We start from the raw sequence: 17,810 nt of genomic DNA on the forward strand, positions 1-17,810 counted from the left end.
CGCGGGGGACACCCTGAATCGGTTTCAGACAATCACGGTGCAAAGAGAACCATTCACGCTCACATTCATACCTTGGGGCAATTTAGTGTCCAATCAGCCAACCATGGATGTGGGAGGAAACCAAAGTACCTGGAGAAAACCCACACAAGCCTGGTAGAAGATGCAAAAACTCCACACAGGTTGACTAACCGGGATCTCAACCAGCGTCTCCCGCTGTGAGAACGACACTTAACCACTCAGCTACTGGACTGTGGAAATTACAACAAAATAAATAAATAAACTTAACACCTAATTGAAGTAGTGTTGCATCTATTGTTATTGAGGTGACACCAAGTGGTGATGGAAAGGTGAAGGAAAGATGGGAAAATGTCATAAGGGTGAGTGAACAGGTTAAAGTTAGCTTTTAACCACTGTTAGTATACATATATATAAACGAGTATATATAGAACAGGTGCCCCTAACCGGTATAAATTCTTCCACCGACACACCTGAATCAAATAATCTGGATCGGTGTCTGGCTTCTGGACCGTTTGCTGATGAGTTGATCATTTGATTCAGGTGTGCCAGAGGAGGGAGATATGGAAAACTGACTGGATGAGGGCTCTTGAGGACCGGACTCGGCCACCCCGGCCTTAAGGGTTAATAAATGCATACATTACGTTTTAATATAGTCACGTACGTAGCCCTAAAAAGTGTCAGCTGTAGTGAAAATGATTCCTAAAAGCGTAAAACGAAAGATGTATTTTCAAAGGTTTTATTTTGAAAGCCAGAAGTTGTATAGTTTATGTTCCGGCATTTTGACAACGGCGATCTGCACGCTTAATCTGCTGAGAGGGGTAAATAGCAAGCCGAGGGCAGGTTGTCTTTTTTTGTCATCCCTCGGTGTGGAGGCACCTTGCGAGGAAACCCTGACATTTATTTTTAATGGTTGACATGATGACGGCGTCGCCGTGGGATCTCTGGTATTCCACAAGCTGCTGTTTATGCTGTCATGTCCGCACTGGAACCTTCATTTTGGGGGTCTGGTACATGGTAAGCACCGCATAACGGGAGTTATCAATTGCACATGGAATACTTTACCCTTAAATGAAAAAAAAAGGATCTTAAGACTCATTTTAACCGTGTACTGACATCTATAGTCTTTCCCCTCAAGGCAAAATGCTTTGTTACTCGTGTGCAAGAAGGATCTTATAATTAATCGAATTAAAAGACCGTATTTGTATTAAACTGAATGATAAAGTAGTGTTCACGTGCTATGAAATACACAATATGCAAGAAACTTTCCACTGTGCAATTTTGTTGACATGAGTGGGGGGGAAAAGTCTCATTTCATTTTTTTAACTGCTTTATCGTTATTTGTTGCGCGGGGGTGCTGGAGCCTATCCCAAATGGCTTCGAGCCAGAGGCGGGGACACTCTGAACTAGTGGCCAGCCCATCGCAGGGCACGAGGAGACGCTCACACTTATACCTAGGGGGATTTAGAGTGTCCAATCAGCCTACCAGGCATGTTTTTGTAATGTGGGAGGAAACCTGAGTACCCAGAGAAAAGCCACGCAGGCTTGGGAGAAAATGCAATGTCAAGAAAGGTCACCCGGTTTGGAATGGATCTGAACCCAAGACCCCAAAGCAGTGAGGCCGACACGCTAACCACTCGCTTCACTGGGCCACCTGGGGGAAAAAGTGATCCACCCAATTAATAAATAAAATGCAGGCCTCCTCGGGTAGCGGTCTGGTTTTATTACAGGGTGTCTCTTGAATTTGACCTAATAATACATTTGCATAGTAAGATTTGGTATGATTAAATATTTTATTTGGTGTGTTTGGGTTTGTGTTGGTCAAACCAATCAAGTTGCACTTGCCGACTTTGTCCACACTGTTTTCCTTAATCTGCCCATATGTTCTGGATCCCTAAGATCATCAACGCTGTGGTGTTACTCATCCTGCTCACAGCACTCAGTGATCCTGAGAAGTATCACCTGACCAGCGCTGAGTTGGCGAATGATCTAGATGTGATGGATGATGCCAGTAAGTTGCCCCAAATACTTTTTTTATAGTCTCATCAATTTCTTAAAGCATATAAATCTGTGGTTCTTAACCTTGTTGGAATTATTCAACCACACCAGTTCCTTATGCACATTCACCGAACCCTACTTTAGTGTAAAATGAAATATGATTTTCTTTCTTCAAATTCAAGATATATAAATTCCTCGCAGCACTGCTGATTGGCCAAGTAATGTCACACGGTCATCTGCAGCTACATGATGACTTAATGTGTCTTGACCTCTGCGGCAGAGGCTGCACCAAATCCCCGAGACCGACTCGCCAAACCCCTTGACCAGTGTTTCCCAACTTTTATGAGCTGCGGTGCACTTTTTGCATTGTAAAAAATCTCAAGGGACACCACCATCTGAAAATCTTTTAATTTAAAACTATGTCCTGTCACCTACTTTGACAATAGTAATTCACATCAGTTTTATCAGCAGGAATCGCATAAATAACCAAAATTATTCCAAAATCAAATTTTTCACACTGACCAAATGTCACCAAAAGTTAGTCTCCAGCCCCTGAACAACTTGCTTGTTCGAGTGATGCAAAAATAAGTTATCTTATGTTTTTAATTGAATATTTTAGGACTTTTCTACAAATATCATTAAATCTCCTAATATTACACAAAAAAATGTACTCACCCAGACTTCTGGTGGGCAAAAGACCAAAATTAGCAACAAAATGATTGTTGCACAATTTACATCTTGTAATAGTATAATCTATTATTTAACATTCATCATATTTTAATCTTGCAATAATTCCATTTTAATCTTGTTATATTGATGAAAAAAATTCACTCTGAATCTTACATTGAATGACTTTGCCGTGGCACACCTGACCATTACTCACAGCACAGTGGTTGACAAACACTGCCCCAAGGTTCGATCAAACCCAGGTTACAAACCACTGGTCGAAATGAAGCGCGCCAAAAGATGACAAGTGAAAGGAAAATTACAAAAAATATTTAGTACAAATTCTAGCAGAACGCCTCAATATGAACAGGTGTCAGGAGAAGCCTCCTTAACAGTGGGAGCAGGTGTGCACTCAGAAAAGTGACAAGTGGGTCACAGGAGAACCTTTGGATTTAAGCGTCCTACATTTAAGGGATTAAGCTGCCTGTTGACAGCTTTGGCTGCAGACTTTGTGAGTTTCATACAAAACAGCACACCCCAGTAGTGTGTAAAGGTGGAACTAAAGGAATGTAGATATTCAGTGTCATTTATTATTCCTTTTAGAAACTGACACTTCTATGACATGGAAGATAAGACAATGCTCAATCTATCTTGCATTCACAATTGAGTTTTTTTCTGTGTGGGATTGTCGCATATAAAATAAAATATTTTTAAGGCATAAGACATTGATTGCTATTTCAATTATAATCAACTCCAAATTACTCGCATGTAGGGATTCCCAAATAATTCATTTTTTGAACCGTTTATACTCGCAAGGGTGGCCCACAGGTAATTACCTACCTATTACCCAGGTGGGGAGACCCTGAATCGGTGGCCAGCCAATCGCATGGGATACTCAGATGGACAACCATTCACACCCGCACTCATAACTAGGGGCAATTTACAATGCTCAACCAGCCTATCCTCCATATTTTTGTGATGTGGGAAGAAACCGGAGTGCCCAGAGAAAACCCACATAAGCCCGGGGAGAACATGCAAACTCCACACATTGAGGACCGCCTTCACAAATTCACTCATTTACAGTATGTTTTGAGACCATCTGGTGGAATCTTGATGTCTCAGCATTTAAGCAAATGTAGTTTGTTGCGGCCATCTTTAAGCAAATAGAGACACTTCACTGATTTGCAGATTTTTGCTCTTCACAGCAATGCTTAATTTATACGTAAAGGATGATGGGTTAGACACAAATCCTGGAACACTTAGAGCTTGGACTGAAGTTCAACACATAAATGTCTGGATTTAGCAGGGTTGTGGATGCTTAGAAGGACCCAAAGTAAGTGAGGACAGGGATTGTGCTAGCAAAAACTGTAATGTATGTGGCAAGATTATAAAAAAAATAACAAAACTTTGAAATCAAGTAATAAAAACAAACCCGAAAGGGAGTACATGTCAAAACGAGGATCACAGCACATTGGCAAAGCAAATGCAGACGAGGCAACAAGGACTGACAAACACAGGGTTTAACTAGAGAGACATGGGTTGATGATACAGCAGGTGAACTCAAAGGCAATCACATGGACAGGTCATACGGGGGAAGAAATATAACAAAACTAGTCCCTAATAGTAAATGTACTTTTGCCATGTTGAGGGGTTTACAAGCCTCAATTTAAGATGCAAGGGTGGGCTCGATTTCTGCTTGGTGATGCGAATGGTCGTCTGTCTATCGATTTGCCCTACTTCTGACTAGCGACCAGTCTAGGGTGGAGTGAGCCTTTCACCCTAAGTTTGCTGGGATAGGCTCCAGCAACTCGCGAACACCTTGCGAGTATACACGTTAAGGAAGATGAGTTAATAAATGTGAGCAAGTCAATTATGACAAGTCATCCAATAGGGCAGGGGTGGCCAACCAGTCAGAGACCAAGAGCCACATTTTTTACTGTGGTACCGCAAAGAGCCACATTATTTACTGTGTTACCGCAAAGAGCCACATCATACACATACCTTTGCTCAGCCAGATTTATTGTAAATGTCACACACCAGCATAGTAATGACATAAATTGACTCCTACAGCACTAACAGCACAGGCCAGTCATTATCAACAATGAACATTGTGTGCACTGTCTCACACAGACAAACTCTCAGTTCAACCAAGTCCACAAACAAAAATATAATAATTTACAATAGCGTTTTTCTTTTGCTAAGCATGTTACTTAGTGGGACTTCTGGCATAAAATTAGAGCCTATTTTTGCGCAACATTCGCTCCTTGTGAGCTCTCATTTATTATGAATGGCTTTTAAGTAGCGCGCCCACCACGTGGTGTACGCCTCACTCTCCTATTGGCTGCTCCCGGCTGAGCACTCTCGCCTTGGTCTGCCTCGCAGGGGGTGTGGCTTTTTCAGCCGAGGCTCGATCTTTGGGATACTTTGTGTGTGCGCGACGCTGTTCATTGTCGCTTCTGGTTCACGGGAGCTCTCCCACTCTGTTAAAAACGTTTACTTAAATGACCTTGCTCCTACTGGGAAACTTTGAGGTATTTTCATCCCGAGCACATGCGCATTGGACGAAAATACCGTATTGAACTCAAGCGAAGCGCACACGCAAATAAAAATAAAACACAAATACAAACTTTGATATGGACGTAAGAGCCGCATGAAACCGGGCAAAGAGCCGCATGCGGCTCGCGAGCCGCGGGTTGGCCACCCCTGCAATAGGGTGATGGAGTGGCCCAAATAAGACCCTAAATATAGAGTGTAATACATTATTGTGACGGAAGGATTTTTCAGACTCAAAAGGATTTTTCAGGTAATGACTTAGGTCATGTATCATAGTTCAACAGAAGATCAAGAATTATTATAGAATTGAGCACTTTGTGCCCATCTTATTGTTATAGATTGGCCATTTGAAAAAGGAAGCTCCCACCTATGTGAGCTGAAGATGTTTCTGCCATCTAGTGGGCCGGCCGTCTTTGTAATCGAGGCGCATGTTCTCGGGCAATTTTTTTTATATTATTTGCCATTTTTAATCCTAGTATAGGGTAGGTCTTATTTGACATGATTTACAACTCATAACATACTTCCTTTATCTTGCAAATACAAGACGTTCTTTCTGTTTTTCTGCTCCAGATATGTGCATTGCTTCAGCTATCTCTCTGCTGATGATACTCATATGTGGAATGGCAACATATGGTGCATACAAGGTAATTTAGATACTTTGTATTGATGTATTTATGGATAGGTTTTGGCTCATATAATTAGAAGCTTGTGAAAAAGGGCAAACTTTTTCAATCATTGCAGTTTGTCAGATCATACATTACATTTGAATAATTGCACACCAGCTAATTATGCCTTACAGGTCATAGGATTTGTGCTTTCAAATCATTTTCTCTATTGGTCATAATGAGATATTCACATTTTCTGAGATGATGACTTCTATAGGTATTCCTTATCTATAAGCGATAATCATCCCACGCCTGGGAGAACATGCAACCTCCACACAGGTGGGCCTGAATTTGAACCAAGGTCGCCCACTGTGAGGCCGATGTGCTAACCACTCATCCGCTGGGCTGCCCGTTATGCGAATGTGTGTCATCATATCCTAGGAGATAAGACATGTTATTTATATGATTAATGACTGATTTGTGCTACATTACATTTGTAGTAAATACAATTCATCAGTAACCTTTTATTATTTTTCACTCAATTTATTAATTTAGATAAAACTGGATAAAATGAATTGTGTGAAATTGGATGATCATATTTTGGGGAAAGCTTACATTTAGGACTAAACAGACCTTGGTCGGGTGGGGGTTAAATTGTGCTAAATTAAAAATGTTCTTCTTACTTTTTTCCATTTACTTACAATGGAGGTACTTGTGTCAAATGATCTTAAAATGTCCAGTGTATATTTCTCTTCCAGCTGCGTGCTGCCTGGATCATCCCCTTTTTTTGCTACCAGATCTTTGACTTTGCACTCAACACACTGGTTGCTGTAAGCATTGTGGTTTATCCAAACACCATACAGGATTACCTGCACCAGTTGGTAAGAAACCGGCCCAGCACTCGCCATGAGTACATAATAGGATATCATTTTTACATGCTAGTGAGATGCCTGCTTTCCCTTCTCCTGTGTAGCCTGATAATTTCCCTTACAAAGACGAGATTGCAGCCTTGAGTAACGTGTGCTTGGTTCTAGTCGTACTGGTATTCATCAGCTGTATTTTGGGCTTTAAGGTACGTTCTCTTCAATTAAGTCAGTGCTTTTCAATTATTTTCTGTTACACTCACCTTAAGGAAAAATTAAATGTTTTGCAGGCCGTCGGTTTTCTGTAGTAGCTGTTACAAAGCGTGACAATTGTTGCAAATATCCGGCAAAACCTCAAGCAGCTTTTCAGCGTTTTTTTTTTTTCAAATTTAAATTTCTATTCTGGTGCGCCTAGTTACATTTTGATGGTGTTTGTGACTTTATTTAAAAAGAATAATCATTAAATGGATTTTTTTGGGACGTATCGCCCACTACTTGATATTGTTTATTTATTTCCATTTTTTTATATATAGTTAGACCTTGAAACACAAGCTTAACACGTTCTTCGCACTACCCTCCATTGCACCAGCTTGCTTTTGACCCGTTGTTTTTCCCTTAATTCTGCACTTACTAACGGAAAAAACACAGTAAATGCAACGCTCCGCCCAGTGCTCGTAGATATCTTTGCACCAGGGAGATGCGGCATGAAAGACAGTGTGGCGAAATCATAAAGCAGCCTCTCTCGGCCTAGCTGTCTCGTAAGCTCATATCGTAATGTGTTTTATGGTATTTATATGACTCAAATGTTTTGCACTCACTTGTTTGGGTCTTTGTTGCACATCTTACAAAGACAATAAATATTCTATTCTACATTCTAATATCACAGTTTCCCAGAGGACTACATGACCTGATTTATATTTGGGAACACTGGAACGTCCATCTTTATTTGGAAAAGTTCATGCATTCCCTTTACTGCAGTTGCTCTTGAAATAGGAGTATGATAATATTGGCACCTCTCAAATTTTGCATTCATCATTAACCTTTATATCGGAAAATTATTGAATTTGTATTCTTCAGTATGTCCTATTTTTTTGTGTTGCCAGCTTTATCTGCTAACCTGCGTGTGGAATTGCTATAGATATGTGTGCAGCCGTGGCACTGCTGAAATCCTGCTCTACGTCACAACCAATGACACAACGGTATGTTACACAAATTGGAAATTGTCAATGATAGCATGGAGTTTTACATCATTGCAAACTGCAACCACAGTCATGAAATTCTTTTAAGATTCATTGCTCTCGATAAAATCTGTAAAATAAAGCATTACATGTCTCCCTTCACCGACACACCTGAATCAAATAATCGGGATCAGTACGAAGCTTCTGGACAGCTTGCTGAGGAGTTGACCATTTGATTCAGGTGTGGTAGAGGAGGGAGATATGGAAAACAGACTGGATAGGGGCTCTCAAGGACCGGACTCGGCCACCCCTGGTGTAAGGAATTGTGTCACATTGCCAAGAATACTGCTTAAACATTATACAGTAACAGTATCCAATTTCAATGTGCATGTCCTTGTCTTTCCTCTGTTCAGGTCTTGCTTCCTCCCTCTGAAGATGTTCTCAGTGTCCCTAATAAACAGGGTGCTCCTCTGTCTTCATCCAGAATGACAGCATGAGAATACAGTAGTACCTTGAGATATGAGGTTAATGCGTTCCGGAACGGGGTTCGTATGTCAATTTACTTGTATCTCAAATCAACGTTTCCCATAGAAATTAAATAAAAACAAATTAATTCGTTCCAACCTTCTGAAAAAACACCACAAAAACAGGATAATGGAATGGAAAACAATGAAAGAATGCAACGCTCCGCCCAGCCTCTGGCGTCGGCTGTATGATCTTGTATCAAAATTTGTCTCGTATCTCAAGGTAAATATTTGCTCGAAACTGTACTCTTATCTCAAATTGCTCATATGTCGGGGCACACGTATGTCAAGGTACTACTGTATTTCCAGGATCATGTGTTCTGCCTGGCACCTAATCGTGATGCAATCCACGTGCACACCACACTGCCTCACTGTTGTCTCCTATCGTATTTACTCGCATATAAGCTATCCCGCATATAAGCCGCACCCTTATAATTGCTTTAGAATCGTTGCGTTTTACAATTTCTCACGTATAAGATGCTCCCTGAATCACAATTTTCACCTCCCTATTCATGGTGTTAATAGGGAGTACAAATGTGTTACTTTGAAGGGAAAATCTAAAGAAAAATCAGCGCATTTGGCATTTCTGAGAGACTGTATGAAGCAAAAGCACATTATTAGGGTCAATATCATTAGGAAATCATCTAGTAATGGTTCTTTTCTAACTGCAAACCGAAAATACCCAAAAAATAGTAAATATTATTTTGCTGACTACTGATGAAAAAGATTATAGCAAGTTTTGTGCGCATATAAACCATCATTATTTTTTTTTAGTTACAAATACGGCTTATATGCGAGAAAATCTGGTGGTTGTTTCTCAACACATTTTCAGAAACGGTCATCATACACCTATCCTTTTTCTTTTAGAAATGTTTTTAGTAGTTTTTTAAAATAATATTCATAAGAACAACTGTCTAAAATGGGACCCATTAGACAAAGACTGGCTAAAAATAGAATTTTGGTATTAAATTAAAAAAATGAATTAAAAAATAATACCATATTTTCACGACTATACGGCGCATCGTATTTTTAGCCGCAGTTTCAATAACGAGTGCTACTTCTGTATTTTACATAATGCGGGCTCTGCATTATAAGACGCCCTGTCTATTTTGGAGAACATTTTAAACTTATGTGCGCCTTATAGTCGTGAAAATACGGTAATTTAAAAAAGTCAATCAAAAATAAACTAGAAATATTTCCAAAAAGAGAAGACAAAAGGCAAAAATTCAAATTAGTATTTTTATGTTTTGTTTTATGACAATCCTTGTGACCTGGCTCAATCAGTCGCTTTTAGACCCTTCCAGTTAAAATGGATTGGACATCTACTGCCGTCAATTTTCACTATCATTTTCCTTCCTACTAACTCCCACAATATATACTGTGAATACTGTGACAACACTTCCCAAAAGGATTAATCCCATCGCTGTACAATTTGAAGAATTTCCTAATAGTTTATGCATTCCAGTTTGATTGAAGGTATATTCATACATGAGAGATTATATTTTCATTAATTCGTTCTTTGCTCTTTGGGTGACTTTCATATTCAATGCATAATTAATGCACATAGTAAAGAGTGGAGAGTTGAAATGTGTTTTAATAGTCACTACTTATGATGAGGCTAAGATGCCTTTATTTATACGGCAGTGTTCTCTATGATGGGCTACACCTTTCACATAGAAAATTGACTGAAACATGTTTTAGGACTGTCCTGATGTTGCCGTGGGTGATTATACCTTTCTTTTGCTGTGAAAAAAAAATACTCTGAATGATATAAGTATATTTTGGGTGATTGGAAAAACTATCACACATTTATACCTTAAAGTTACTTCTTGACGTCATCAAGTTGAATGACAACGTGATACTCATTTGTGTATTTTCCAATTAATTGCCAGTGTTCTGCCATGTGGATACGTGTTTCATCGGGTTTTGTTTTCGGCCCTGCTGGGATGTGCAATTAAACTAAAGATGTGATGTTTTATTGTGCATTAAACCCAAATTTTAGATGGTTGTATGCTGGTTGTTTCAATCACAATATACAATGAGCTTCCCCTGCAAATTGCATCCAACATACAATTTGGCCATAGAATTATTAGTTGCCCTTTTTTCATATTCTCAGCCTAAATAACATTCTCTTGTGAAAAAAAATATTTGACGCGATAATTTACTCAATGTACTGTTGTTTAGGTACCCTATACGGTACATATTACTACAATGTGGTCATAGGAAGTTGAGGAGCACACCATACAGGTCCCCTCCTCCTCTCAGTCCTCCTGCTCCTCCTCCTGTGTGAGCATGTGCCTGAGGTAGACTGGCGAGCTATAACAACAGATGTTTGGGGGTCAGCAAGCCACGCATGATCACACAAGGAATATTAGCTGTGCTTGTGATCACAGCTGGAAATAGGGTTAGGGTTACACTTTGTCATTTTTAGTTGTACCAAGTATTTGGTTTCCTTTTGGCCGCAAACATGGGCTGCTCCTCATCCAGTGCACAGACTGTAGATCAAGAAAAACGACCAAGTACAAAGCTTGAAGAGACCAATGGAGATACTTTTGGTAAGTTGTGCATTATTTTTTATTATACAGCCATAATGCATTTGGACAAAGTTACTTTCAACGTATAAAACTTTTTCAAGGGGGTGTGTCTGCTCCCTACTGCTCTGGTACATGATGTGCCCTCTTGCTTGACTTAGTTGTACAATTAGTTCGACACCACAGGAATACCTACCCCCTCTATTATAAATGCTTTCAACAAAATATTCATTGTTAAGGTGTTCAATTGCAACATAATTATTGTACTTAAAAAAATGTCATAGTGACATTTCTCCTTGGCAACGATATACATGAACACATTCCCCATGCAGTATTGTACCCTAACAATTAAGTAGACTCTTTACTGGATTCCAACTCAAGCAGTGTCACTGTAGTAGTTTTTACACGAAATAGAGCTGCATTCATGCCCATCATGCAACACACACTATATTTGTTCATTCATGAGTACATAATTATGTCATACTAGGCACACATTTGTACTCACAAAACCTACAAACATACATGCATGACAGTCACTCCTATTGTTGCTGAATCTTTGCTTTTCATTGTGAGCGCACAAGTTATGAAAAAGCTGGATTCACAAGTATGTTCGTCTAGTGGTGACAGTGGCAACTTTCCTCTGAAAAGTCTTACAGCGTATTAGTACTAATAAAACATTTGGTGTTGCCTTGGTCATATGATGTCAAGTGCCAACGCCAACATTATTTCTGATTGGGTGTCTTCATGATGTTCATGAAACATGTCACTAGCTTCTTTAACAGGCTCGCAAAATATAATTGAGAGTAGTTCAATGTACTCTTTTCCCAGTTTTAATATATTTTATATGTCTTATAAAAGGACTCTGGAGTACTCCTCCGCCGGACTCCTGTCTGCCTGGCATCCTCCCATCCATGTCCCTGTTTTGATTACCACTTCTGTCATCATTGGCAGACAAATCATGTTGACACACGCGTCATTCGTGTATGCTAGCACTCACTTAATATGTATATGCAAAGATTGGGCCAAGAATTACTTTTTTTACGACAACTTTAAAAAAAAAAATCTCACCATGTTTAAAACAATGTGTGGCGCTAAGTATGAGGAAAATTTTGCCATCTTTTTAACCAAATGCAGCTTTACAAATGAGGCCCCATATACCAAAACAAACATTTTATATAAAACTTTCTTTCACAAACTTGATGATATACCGAACTTTTGTTAGTGATGAGTTCACCAATAAGCATTCCCAAATGCACGCATAAATAAAACAGACATCTGACTCATTATCGGTGTCTTGCAAGAGAGAATTGATCCTGACTTGTGTCCATCCCAGATCATTCTGCCGAATCGACGCCTCTCTTGCTTATTTATTACATAAGATTTACAACATGCATCTCAGTTCTCAAAACAATTGAAGGTCTGCCGGATCTTCCCAAGGGAGCGCTGTGGACAACACTGTCAGAAGTCAAAACAATTAAACGTCCTCTGGATCTTCCCAAGGGAGCATTGTGAACCACACTTTCAGAAGTCGATGTTTCTCGATGTTTCTCAAAACAATTTTGAGAAGTCCACCTGGAGAAAAGATTGACCTTCCCGTTGTTTATCACGGTTGCAAGCTGATGTACTAAAAAAGACTTTTTTTAATGTTCATAAGCTAAGTAAAGCAAATATATAATAATGTAAGACTAATAACCCTAACAGTTACCAATCTGCCCCTTTTGCTAGTCGCCTTTATATTTATTCACCTTATCTCTCTGACCCATTACATTTTGTCATTGTTTTAGTTCAAGTCAGTGTTAGTCACTTCAAATTGCATAGTTATTTTCAGACCCTTGTTAAATAAATCAAACTATCAAAGGAAACATGGACATACTTGTACATCTAGACCGATGCATAGGCCCCAAAAGACTAAGAGAAAAGACATACATTTAGGAAAATGTGTTCTTGTGAAGGTGACCTGATTTGGAAAAACAGGCTACCGCATTCCTTTCCACCTATCAACCCTTGGCGCTTGACACCATTTTCGATGGACAGATAGAATGAGGCATCTGCTGAGTCAAAACTTTGCCCATTCAGTGAGCAAATCCATTCTGATTTGTCTTGTTTGGGTTCAATCTTTTAAAATAACCAAATAGTTAAGGCTCTTATGAAATCCGCATGGATTTACTTTGGGTTATTGCTCTTGCCCTAAGGCTAATATTATGTTGACACGCAAACTAAATTCAGTAAATGTGACATAATTCAGGGTGTGCCAAAGAAAAATGTGCATCACATGTGATTTGATTCCTTAGAGCTGGCGTGGCGAACAAATTTGACACCAGGAGGAAAAATTTAAACTGTGTGGGTAAAAGGGCCACAACACACTGTTTTTAATGTGCCCTGATGAATTTGAGTGTTTTAAGCAAGAATAAATATAGGAGAAACATGAAATGAGGCAAGAGCCAAAAGAAATACAAAATATGATTAAAAAATAACAAAATGCATTCATTTTGGTGGGGTGCCACATGTTCACCACCCTTTCCTTAGAGCGTGAGAGCAAGATTCAAGGAAAAAAGTCTTATGATACACTAAGGAAATGAAAACTTATTTTCTGACATTCTTTGTCCCTTATTGTTTGCGTAACATTCCGGCAATGAATTTAGAATTTTCATCATAATCCCTTTATTTTTTCCCCAATTACAAATTACAAACAAACTATACTTATGCTTATATGTTCTTTTTATTTATTTTTTTAAAAAAGCTCCAGGGTGCCACTAGGGTAGTGCTAAAGAGCTGCATGTGGCTCCAGAACTAATGGATGCCAACCACTGATTTCTACCCCTCCCCAATTAAAAAAATGTCTGTTCTTTTGCCACTATTTTGATCATATTGTGTTTTTCTGGTTTCTCTTAGAACATAATTGGTGTAGTTCTTACAGCTTAGTCTTTTACTGTAACTATGAGTGTCATTTAACCTATGTCTGGAATCATTATTCGTTTGCTTGTCTTTTGGCAGCTGTTCAAAATGGCATCATTGCTGAGACCTCTGAGAACAACATGTCTCTAGGGACATTAGTGGATGATCTTCACCAGGGAATTGATAATGGAGAAGAGGCATTATTGGTGGTGATGGAAACCCAGGAGGAGAAAGGCTCTGAGGAAGACATTTTGACTGATCTTGAACCAAAACCAGACCCTGTCACCAATGAAGAGCCTGGTTTAGGTACTGGACCACTACAGGCCTCTAGTGACTTGGATTTAGCAGATCTATCTGTAGAAACTGCCAAACCTCTTGTGGAGGATGATAAATCTATCATGGGAGTTGTTAAAATGGTGCGAGGAGAGGTCAATGCTCTAGAAGAAGAAGCCTGGAAGAAAGTGCATCCTATCCAAGATGCCATTGACGTTCCTGCAAAGCTAGAAACGAAGGCAGATAGACCTACCATAGAAGTTGAAGCTGATTTCCCTCCTGCTATAGAACAGACGTCTAGTGCCCCAGTTGAGGCATCTCAAGAAGCTGCCAAACCTGTTGTTGAACTTGGAGTAACAGATGCAACAATAGCAGTCCCTGATCAGATGCTCAATTCTTTAGAAATTGAAGCTGAAAATTCTCCACAGGTTTCATCTTCAGTAACACAGGAATCTCCTGCTTTAACCGAGACTCCATCAAGTGAAGTTGAACCTCCACCTGAAGCCTCAGTAGAAGATTCAGCCGCTACTAAATTCTTTGATAAACCACAATCTGACACTTTAGTTGAAGACTCCAACAATGCTAAATCTTTTGAGATAAAGGAAGCTGTTATAGATACAGGGATTGCAGTGGCCACCATTCCAGAAATGCCTCCTTCAGTACTGGCTACAAATGAGACACAGGCTGAGCAACAACCACCTGATGAACAATCAAATAGTTCTTTTGTGACGCCTAAAGAACTTGCCCCACATGCAGGACATTCATGTCCTGTAGAATCGACTTCTCAGGCATCTACTTTAGGAGCTAAAGAAGAAGTACCAGTGGTTGCATCATCTTCAACATTGCTTTTAGAAAACTCACCGAAGGAAGTCTCAGATTTTGATGCTTCTCCACCTTCAGTTGCTAAAGATGTGGAACTTCTTGCACCTGAGCCTACACAAACAGAAATTGAAGCCAATTCTCCAGTCACTGCACCTGATCAAGCCTGTGATCATTTAAACCCAGGTACAAACTGTCAAAAGGCAATTTGTTTTAACAAATGTGTGCACCAGTTAAATGGGTCCGCTGTATCTATGTACTGGTATGTTGTTGTTGTTGTGGAAAAGGTAGCAACTTCCCTCATTATAAAGGCCTAGAAAGGGATTCCTTGTAAATAAAAATACGAGCTAACCTTTAATGTGCGTTTGCGTGTTGTTATTAGTGCCTGCAGCAGCAGAGTGCCATCAGGATTTGGAGAAAGAGAGAGCCAAAAAGGAAGACTGAAAGGGTGAGAGAAAACAAACTATACTTATGCTTATATGTTCTTTTTATTTAAAAAAAAAAAAAAAAAGCTTCAGGGTGCCACTAGGGTAGTGCTAAAGAGCTGCATGTGGCTCCCGAACGAATGGATGCCAACCACTGATTTCTACCCTGCCCAGCGCTCCTCTTTTCCTCCGTTTTTTTCCATGTAAGATTTGATTCATTTGTCTTAGTTGTTAGTATGTCACTCTCCCTAGTTTTTGTATTTATGGCTTTGTTGTTTTGGGGAACAAGTCTAAGTTATTATAATTACGTTAGTGCACACTCACTCGACATGTAGATGAAAATGTTCTTTTACTGTTTTTCCCTTTTTTTTAGATGGAGGATATCTGCTAAAGAGAGGAACTTTATCAGCTTAAATGCAACAGTGACAAAAAAAGTGGATGCGGCAGCAAAACCATTGCCAGTGTTCTTTTAACACTTCTTTTAGATTAGTAATACACATCATGGCTTTGTTTTATCTTAGAACAGCTTTTGACCGATTTTTCTACTCTTTATTGACGTTATACTATGAACAATTGTCCAGGAAGCTTTTATGACATTTAGTAATACAGAAAAACTAAAAGTCAAAAACAGATTACTAATGACATTTATATGTGATTTTCAGCCACACCAAAATATACATTTGAGTTATATATCACATATATAATTTGAGGTACAGTGGGACCTCGCTACTTCACGGTTCCACCATTGCGGCTTCGGAGCTTTGCGTTTTTTTTAATAAAAAAGATCAAAAAATATTTAAAAAACAATAATAATGAAAAATATTAATTGAAATTCACCGGGGCTTTCGCTCCGAGCCGATCCGGGGACCGTGCACCACGTCGGACTTATTTTTTATGAGACACCGCCGTTTGACATAGTCTCATTTTCAACCTTTTTCATGAGAACCATGAAATCCACTTTAAATACACTTTCACGTTTTATGGAGGTCTATTTTAATACAGTAAATTGTTCGGTAGAACAGTGTTCTAGACCCTCAATTGTTATTGTAAACAGACAACATATTTTACAGTTTTTTTTTGTTATAACATGAATTTCACTCTCTCTACCCGTATTCTATATGGTGTACTGTATACAGGTGGGGGTAAAAAAAAATAACTATACGTTTTTTAAGCATTTTTTAAGGGGCGCCGTTACTTCGCGGATTTGCAGTTTTCGCGGGTGGTCTCGGTCCCCATTAACCGCGATAACCGAGGTTTCACTGTATATATCACATATATAATTTGGTGTGTCTGTAATATTCTTGACAGAATTTAATTTGTTTGATGTTTCAAATGCCTTTACCAAGATAAAATAGATACTACTGTCCTAGTACACGCTCTGTATCGGAGCTATAGAAGCAGAACACTACACAGGACATCAGTTTCTGTTTAAGTTGAAGTATCAGTAGTTGTAAGTAAAATATTTAAATACAACTCACACGTCTAATATAATGAAAAACTTTTATTATCATTTTTCATCATAATTTGATTGGTAATACAAAGTATTTCAAATGAGATTTTTCCAACCGAATGCTCACATTTTATGCTCCTAACATGTCTTTTTTGTGTGTTGTAAATGGCTAAATAAACCATTTTAGAAACAATGTACAATTTTGATAATACAAACACGTGGGGAAAAATAATAGATGTTCACGAACTAATACATGGCTTAGTGAAATTATGAATATGAATGAGATATACCACAGCCAAAAGAAAGTATGACAGTAGTACTCTGAAACAATGAGGGAAATCCAGATGAAAGTGTAAATGAATGCAAAGCAGCAAAAGTTACCATATTTTTTTCTCCACATAAGCCATATTTGTCCCTTATTAAAAAAAATGACTGAATCCACGGTACGTACTTCTTATATGCGCATAAATTAGACTTAACATGCACAAAACTGCAAAATGACAAAGATGAAACGCCATAACGCAAGATAATGTGGTCGATTTGTTTATTTCAAAATAGAGAAAAGATAAACAGATTAACGCCAAATTCTCATTAATAAAGAAATAGCGCCCCAATGTGCCTGGAAGGTATACTGTGTGGCTATCCAAGAGACTAGTACATACGTACTAGCTTTTAGAATAAGTAATCCAGGTAGACTCCAGCACCCCCCGCGACCCTAGCGAGGATAAAGCAGTTCAGAAAATAAATATAGATTTTAGATAGGACAATCAAAATTATGCAGAGGACGTCACACATTACTGCATCCCGATGTTTCAGATTCACCCAAAGATTCTTCCAATAACATTATTTCAAAGTTTAACACGTTTGTAGCAGGGAAACCCAAATCTGTCACTCATACAAGGATACTCACCACATAAAAAACACAACACAAAAAAGTATTAAAATAATTTACGACAGAAAAGAACCACCCCTCAAAAAACTATGTCATAGCTTAATCACTCATGTATTACATAGA

The 17,810-nt window shown here is 38.9% G+C and overlaps 1 protein-coding gene across 2 annotated transcripts; it reads left to right on the forward strand.

Moving 5' to 3' along the window:
- Positions 1-579: 579 nt before the first annotated feature.
- Positions 580-17,218, forward strand: LOC144199442 (lysosomal-associated transmembrane protein 4B-like). Of its 2 annotated transcripts, XM_077721081.1 has the most exons (7): positions 580-1,032; positions 1,915-2,026; positions 5,803-5,876; positions 6,596-6,718; positions 6,811-6,909; positions 7,804-7,899; positions 8,292-10,403. In XM_077721081.1, exons 1-7 carry the CDS (start codon positions 925-927, stop codon positions 8,373-8,375), a joined length of 696 nt encoding a protein of 231 aa, XP_077577207.1. In that variant the 5' UTR covers positions 580-924; the 3' UTR covers positions 8,376-10,403. The 2 variants fall into 2 exon arrangements, with proteins under 2 accessions (XP_077577207.1, XP_077577206.1); XM_077721080.1 differs by lacking the exons at positions 580-1,032; positions 1,915-2,026; positions 5,803-5,876; ... (1 more) ...; positions 6,811-6,909; positions 7,804-7,899 and adding exons at positions 7,908-8,193; positions 13,928-15,106; positions 15,303-15,368; positions 15,719-17,218 and having other exon boundaries at positions 8,292-10,957.
- The last annotated feature ends 592 nt before the right edge of the window (positions 17,219-17,810 follow it).

The sequence above is a fragment of the Stigmatopora nigra genome, chromosome 7 (genome assembly GCF_051989575.1).
Source record: "Stigmatopora nigra isolate UIUO_SnigA chromosome 7, RoL_Snig_1.1, whole genome shotgun sequence".
NCBI classification, from domain to species: domain Eukaryota; kingdom Metazoa; phylum Chordata; class Actinopteri; order Syngnathiformes; family Syngnathidae; genus Stigmatopora; species Stigmatopora nigra.

Coding starts and splice junctions, on each gene's coding strand:
- LOC144199442 (XM_077721080.1), top strand. CDS start 10,870: ATGGGCTGCTCCTCATCCAGTGCACAGACTGTAGATCAAGAAAAACGA. Junction 10,958..13,927: donor GACCAATGGAGATACTTTTG/GTAAGTTGTGCA, acceptor GTCTTTTGGCAG/CTGTTCAAAATGGCATCATT. Junction 15,107..15,302: donor CTGTGATCATTTAAACCCAG/GTACAAACTGTC, acceptor TGTTGTTATTAG/TGCCTGCAGCAGCAGAGTGC.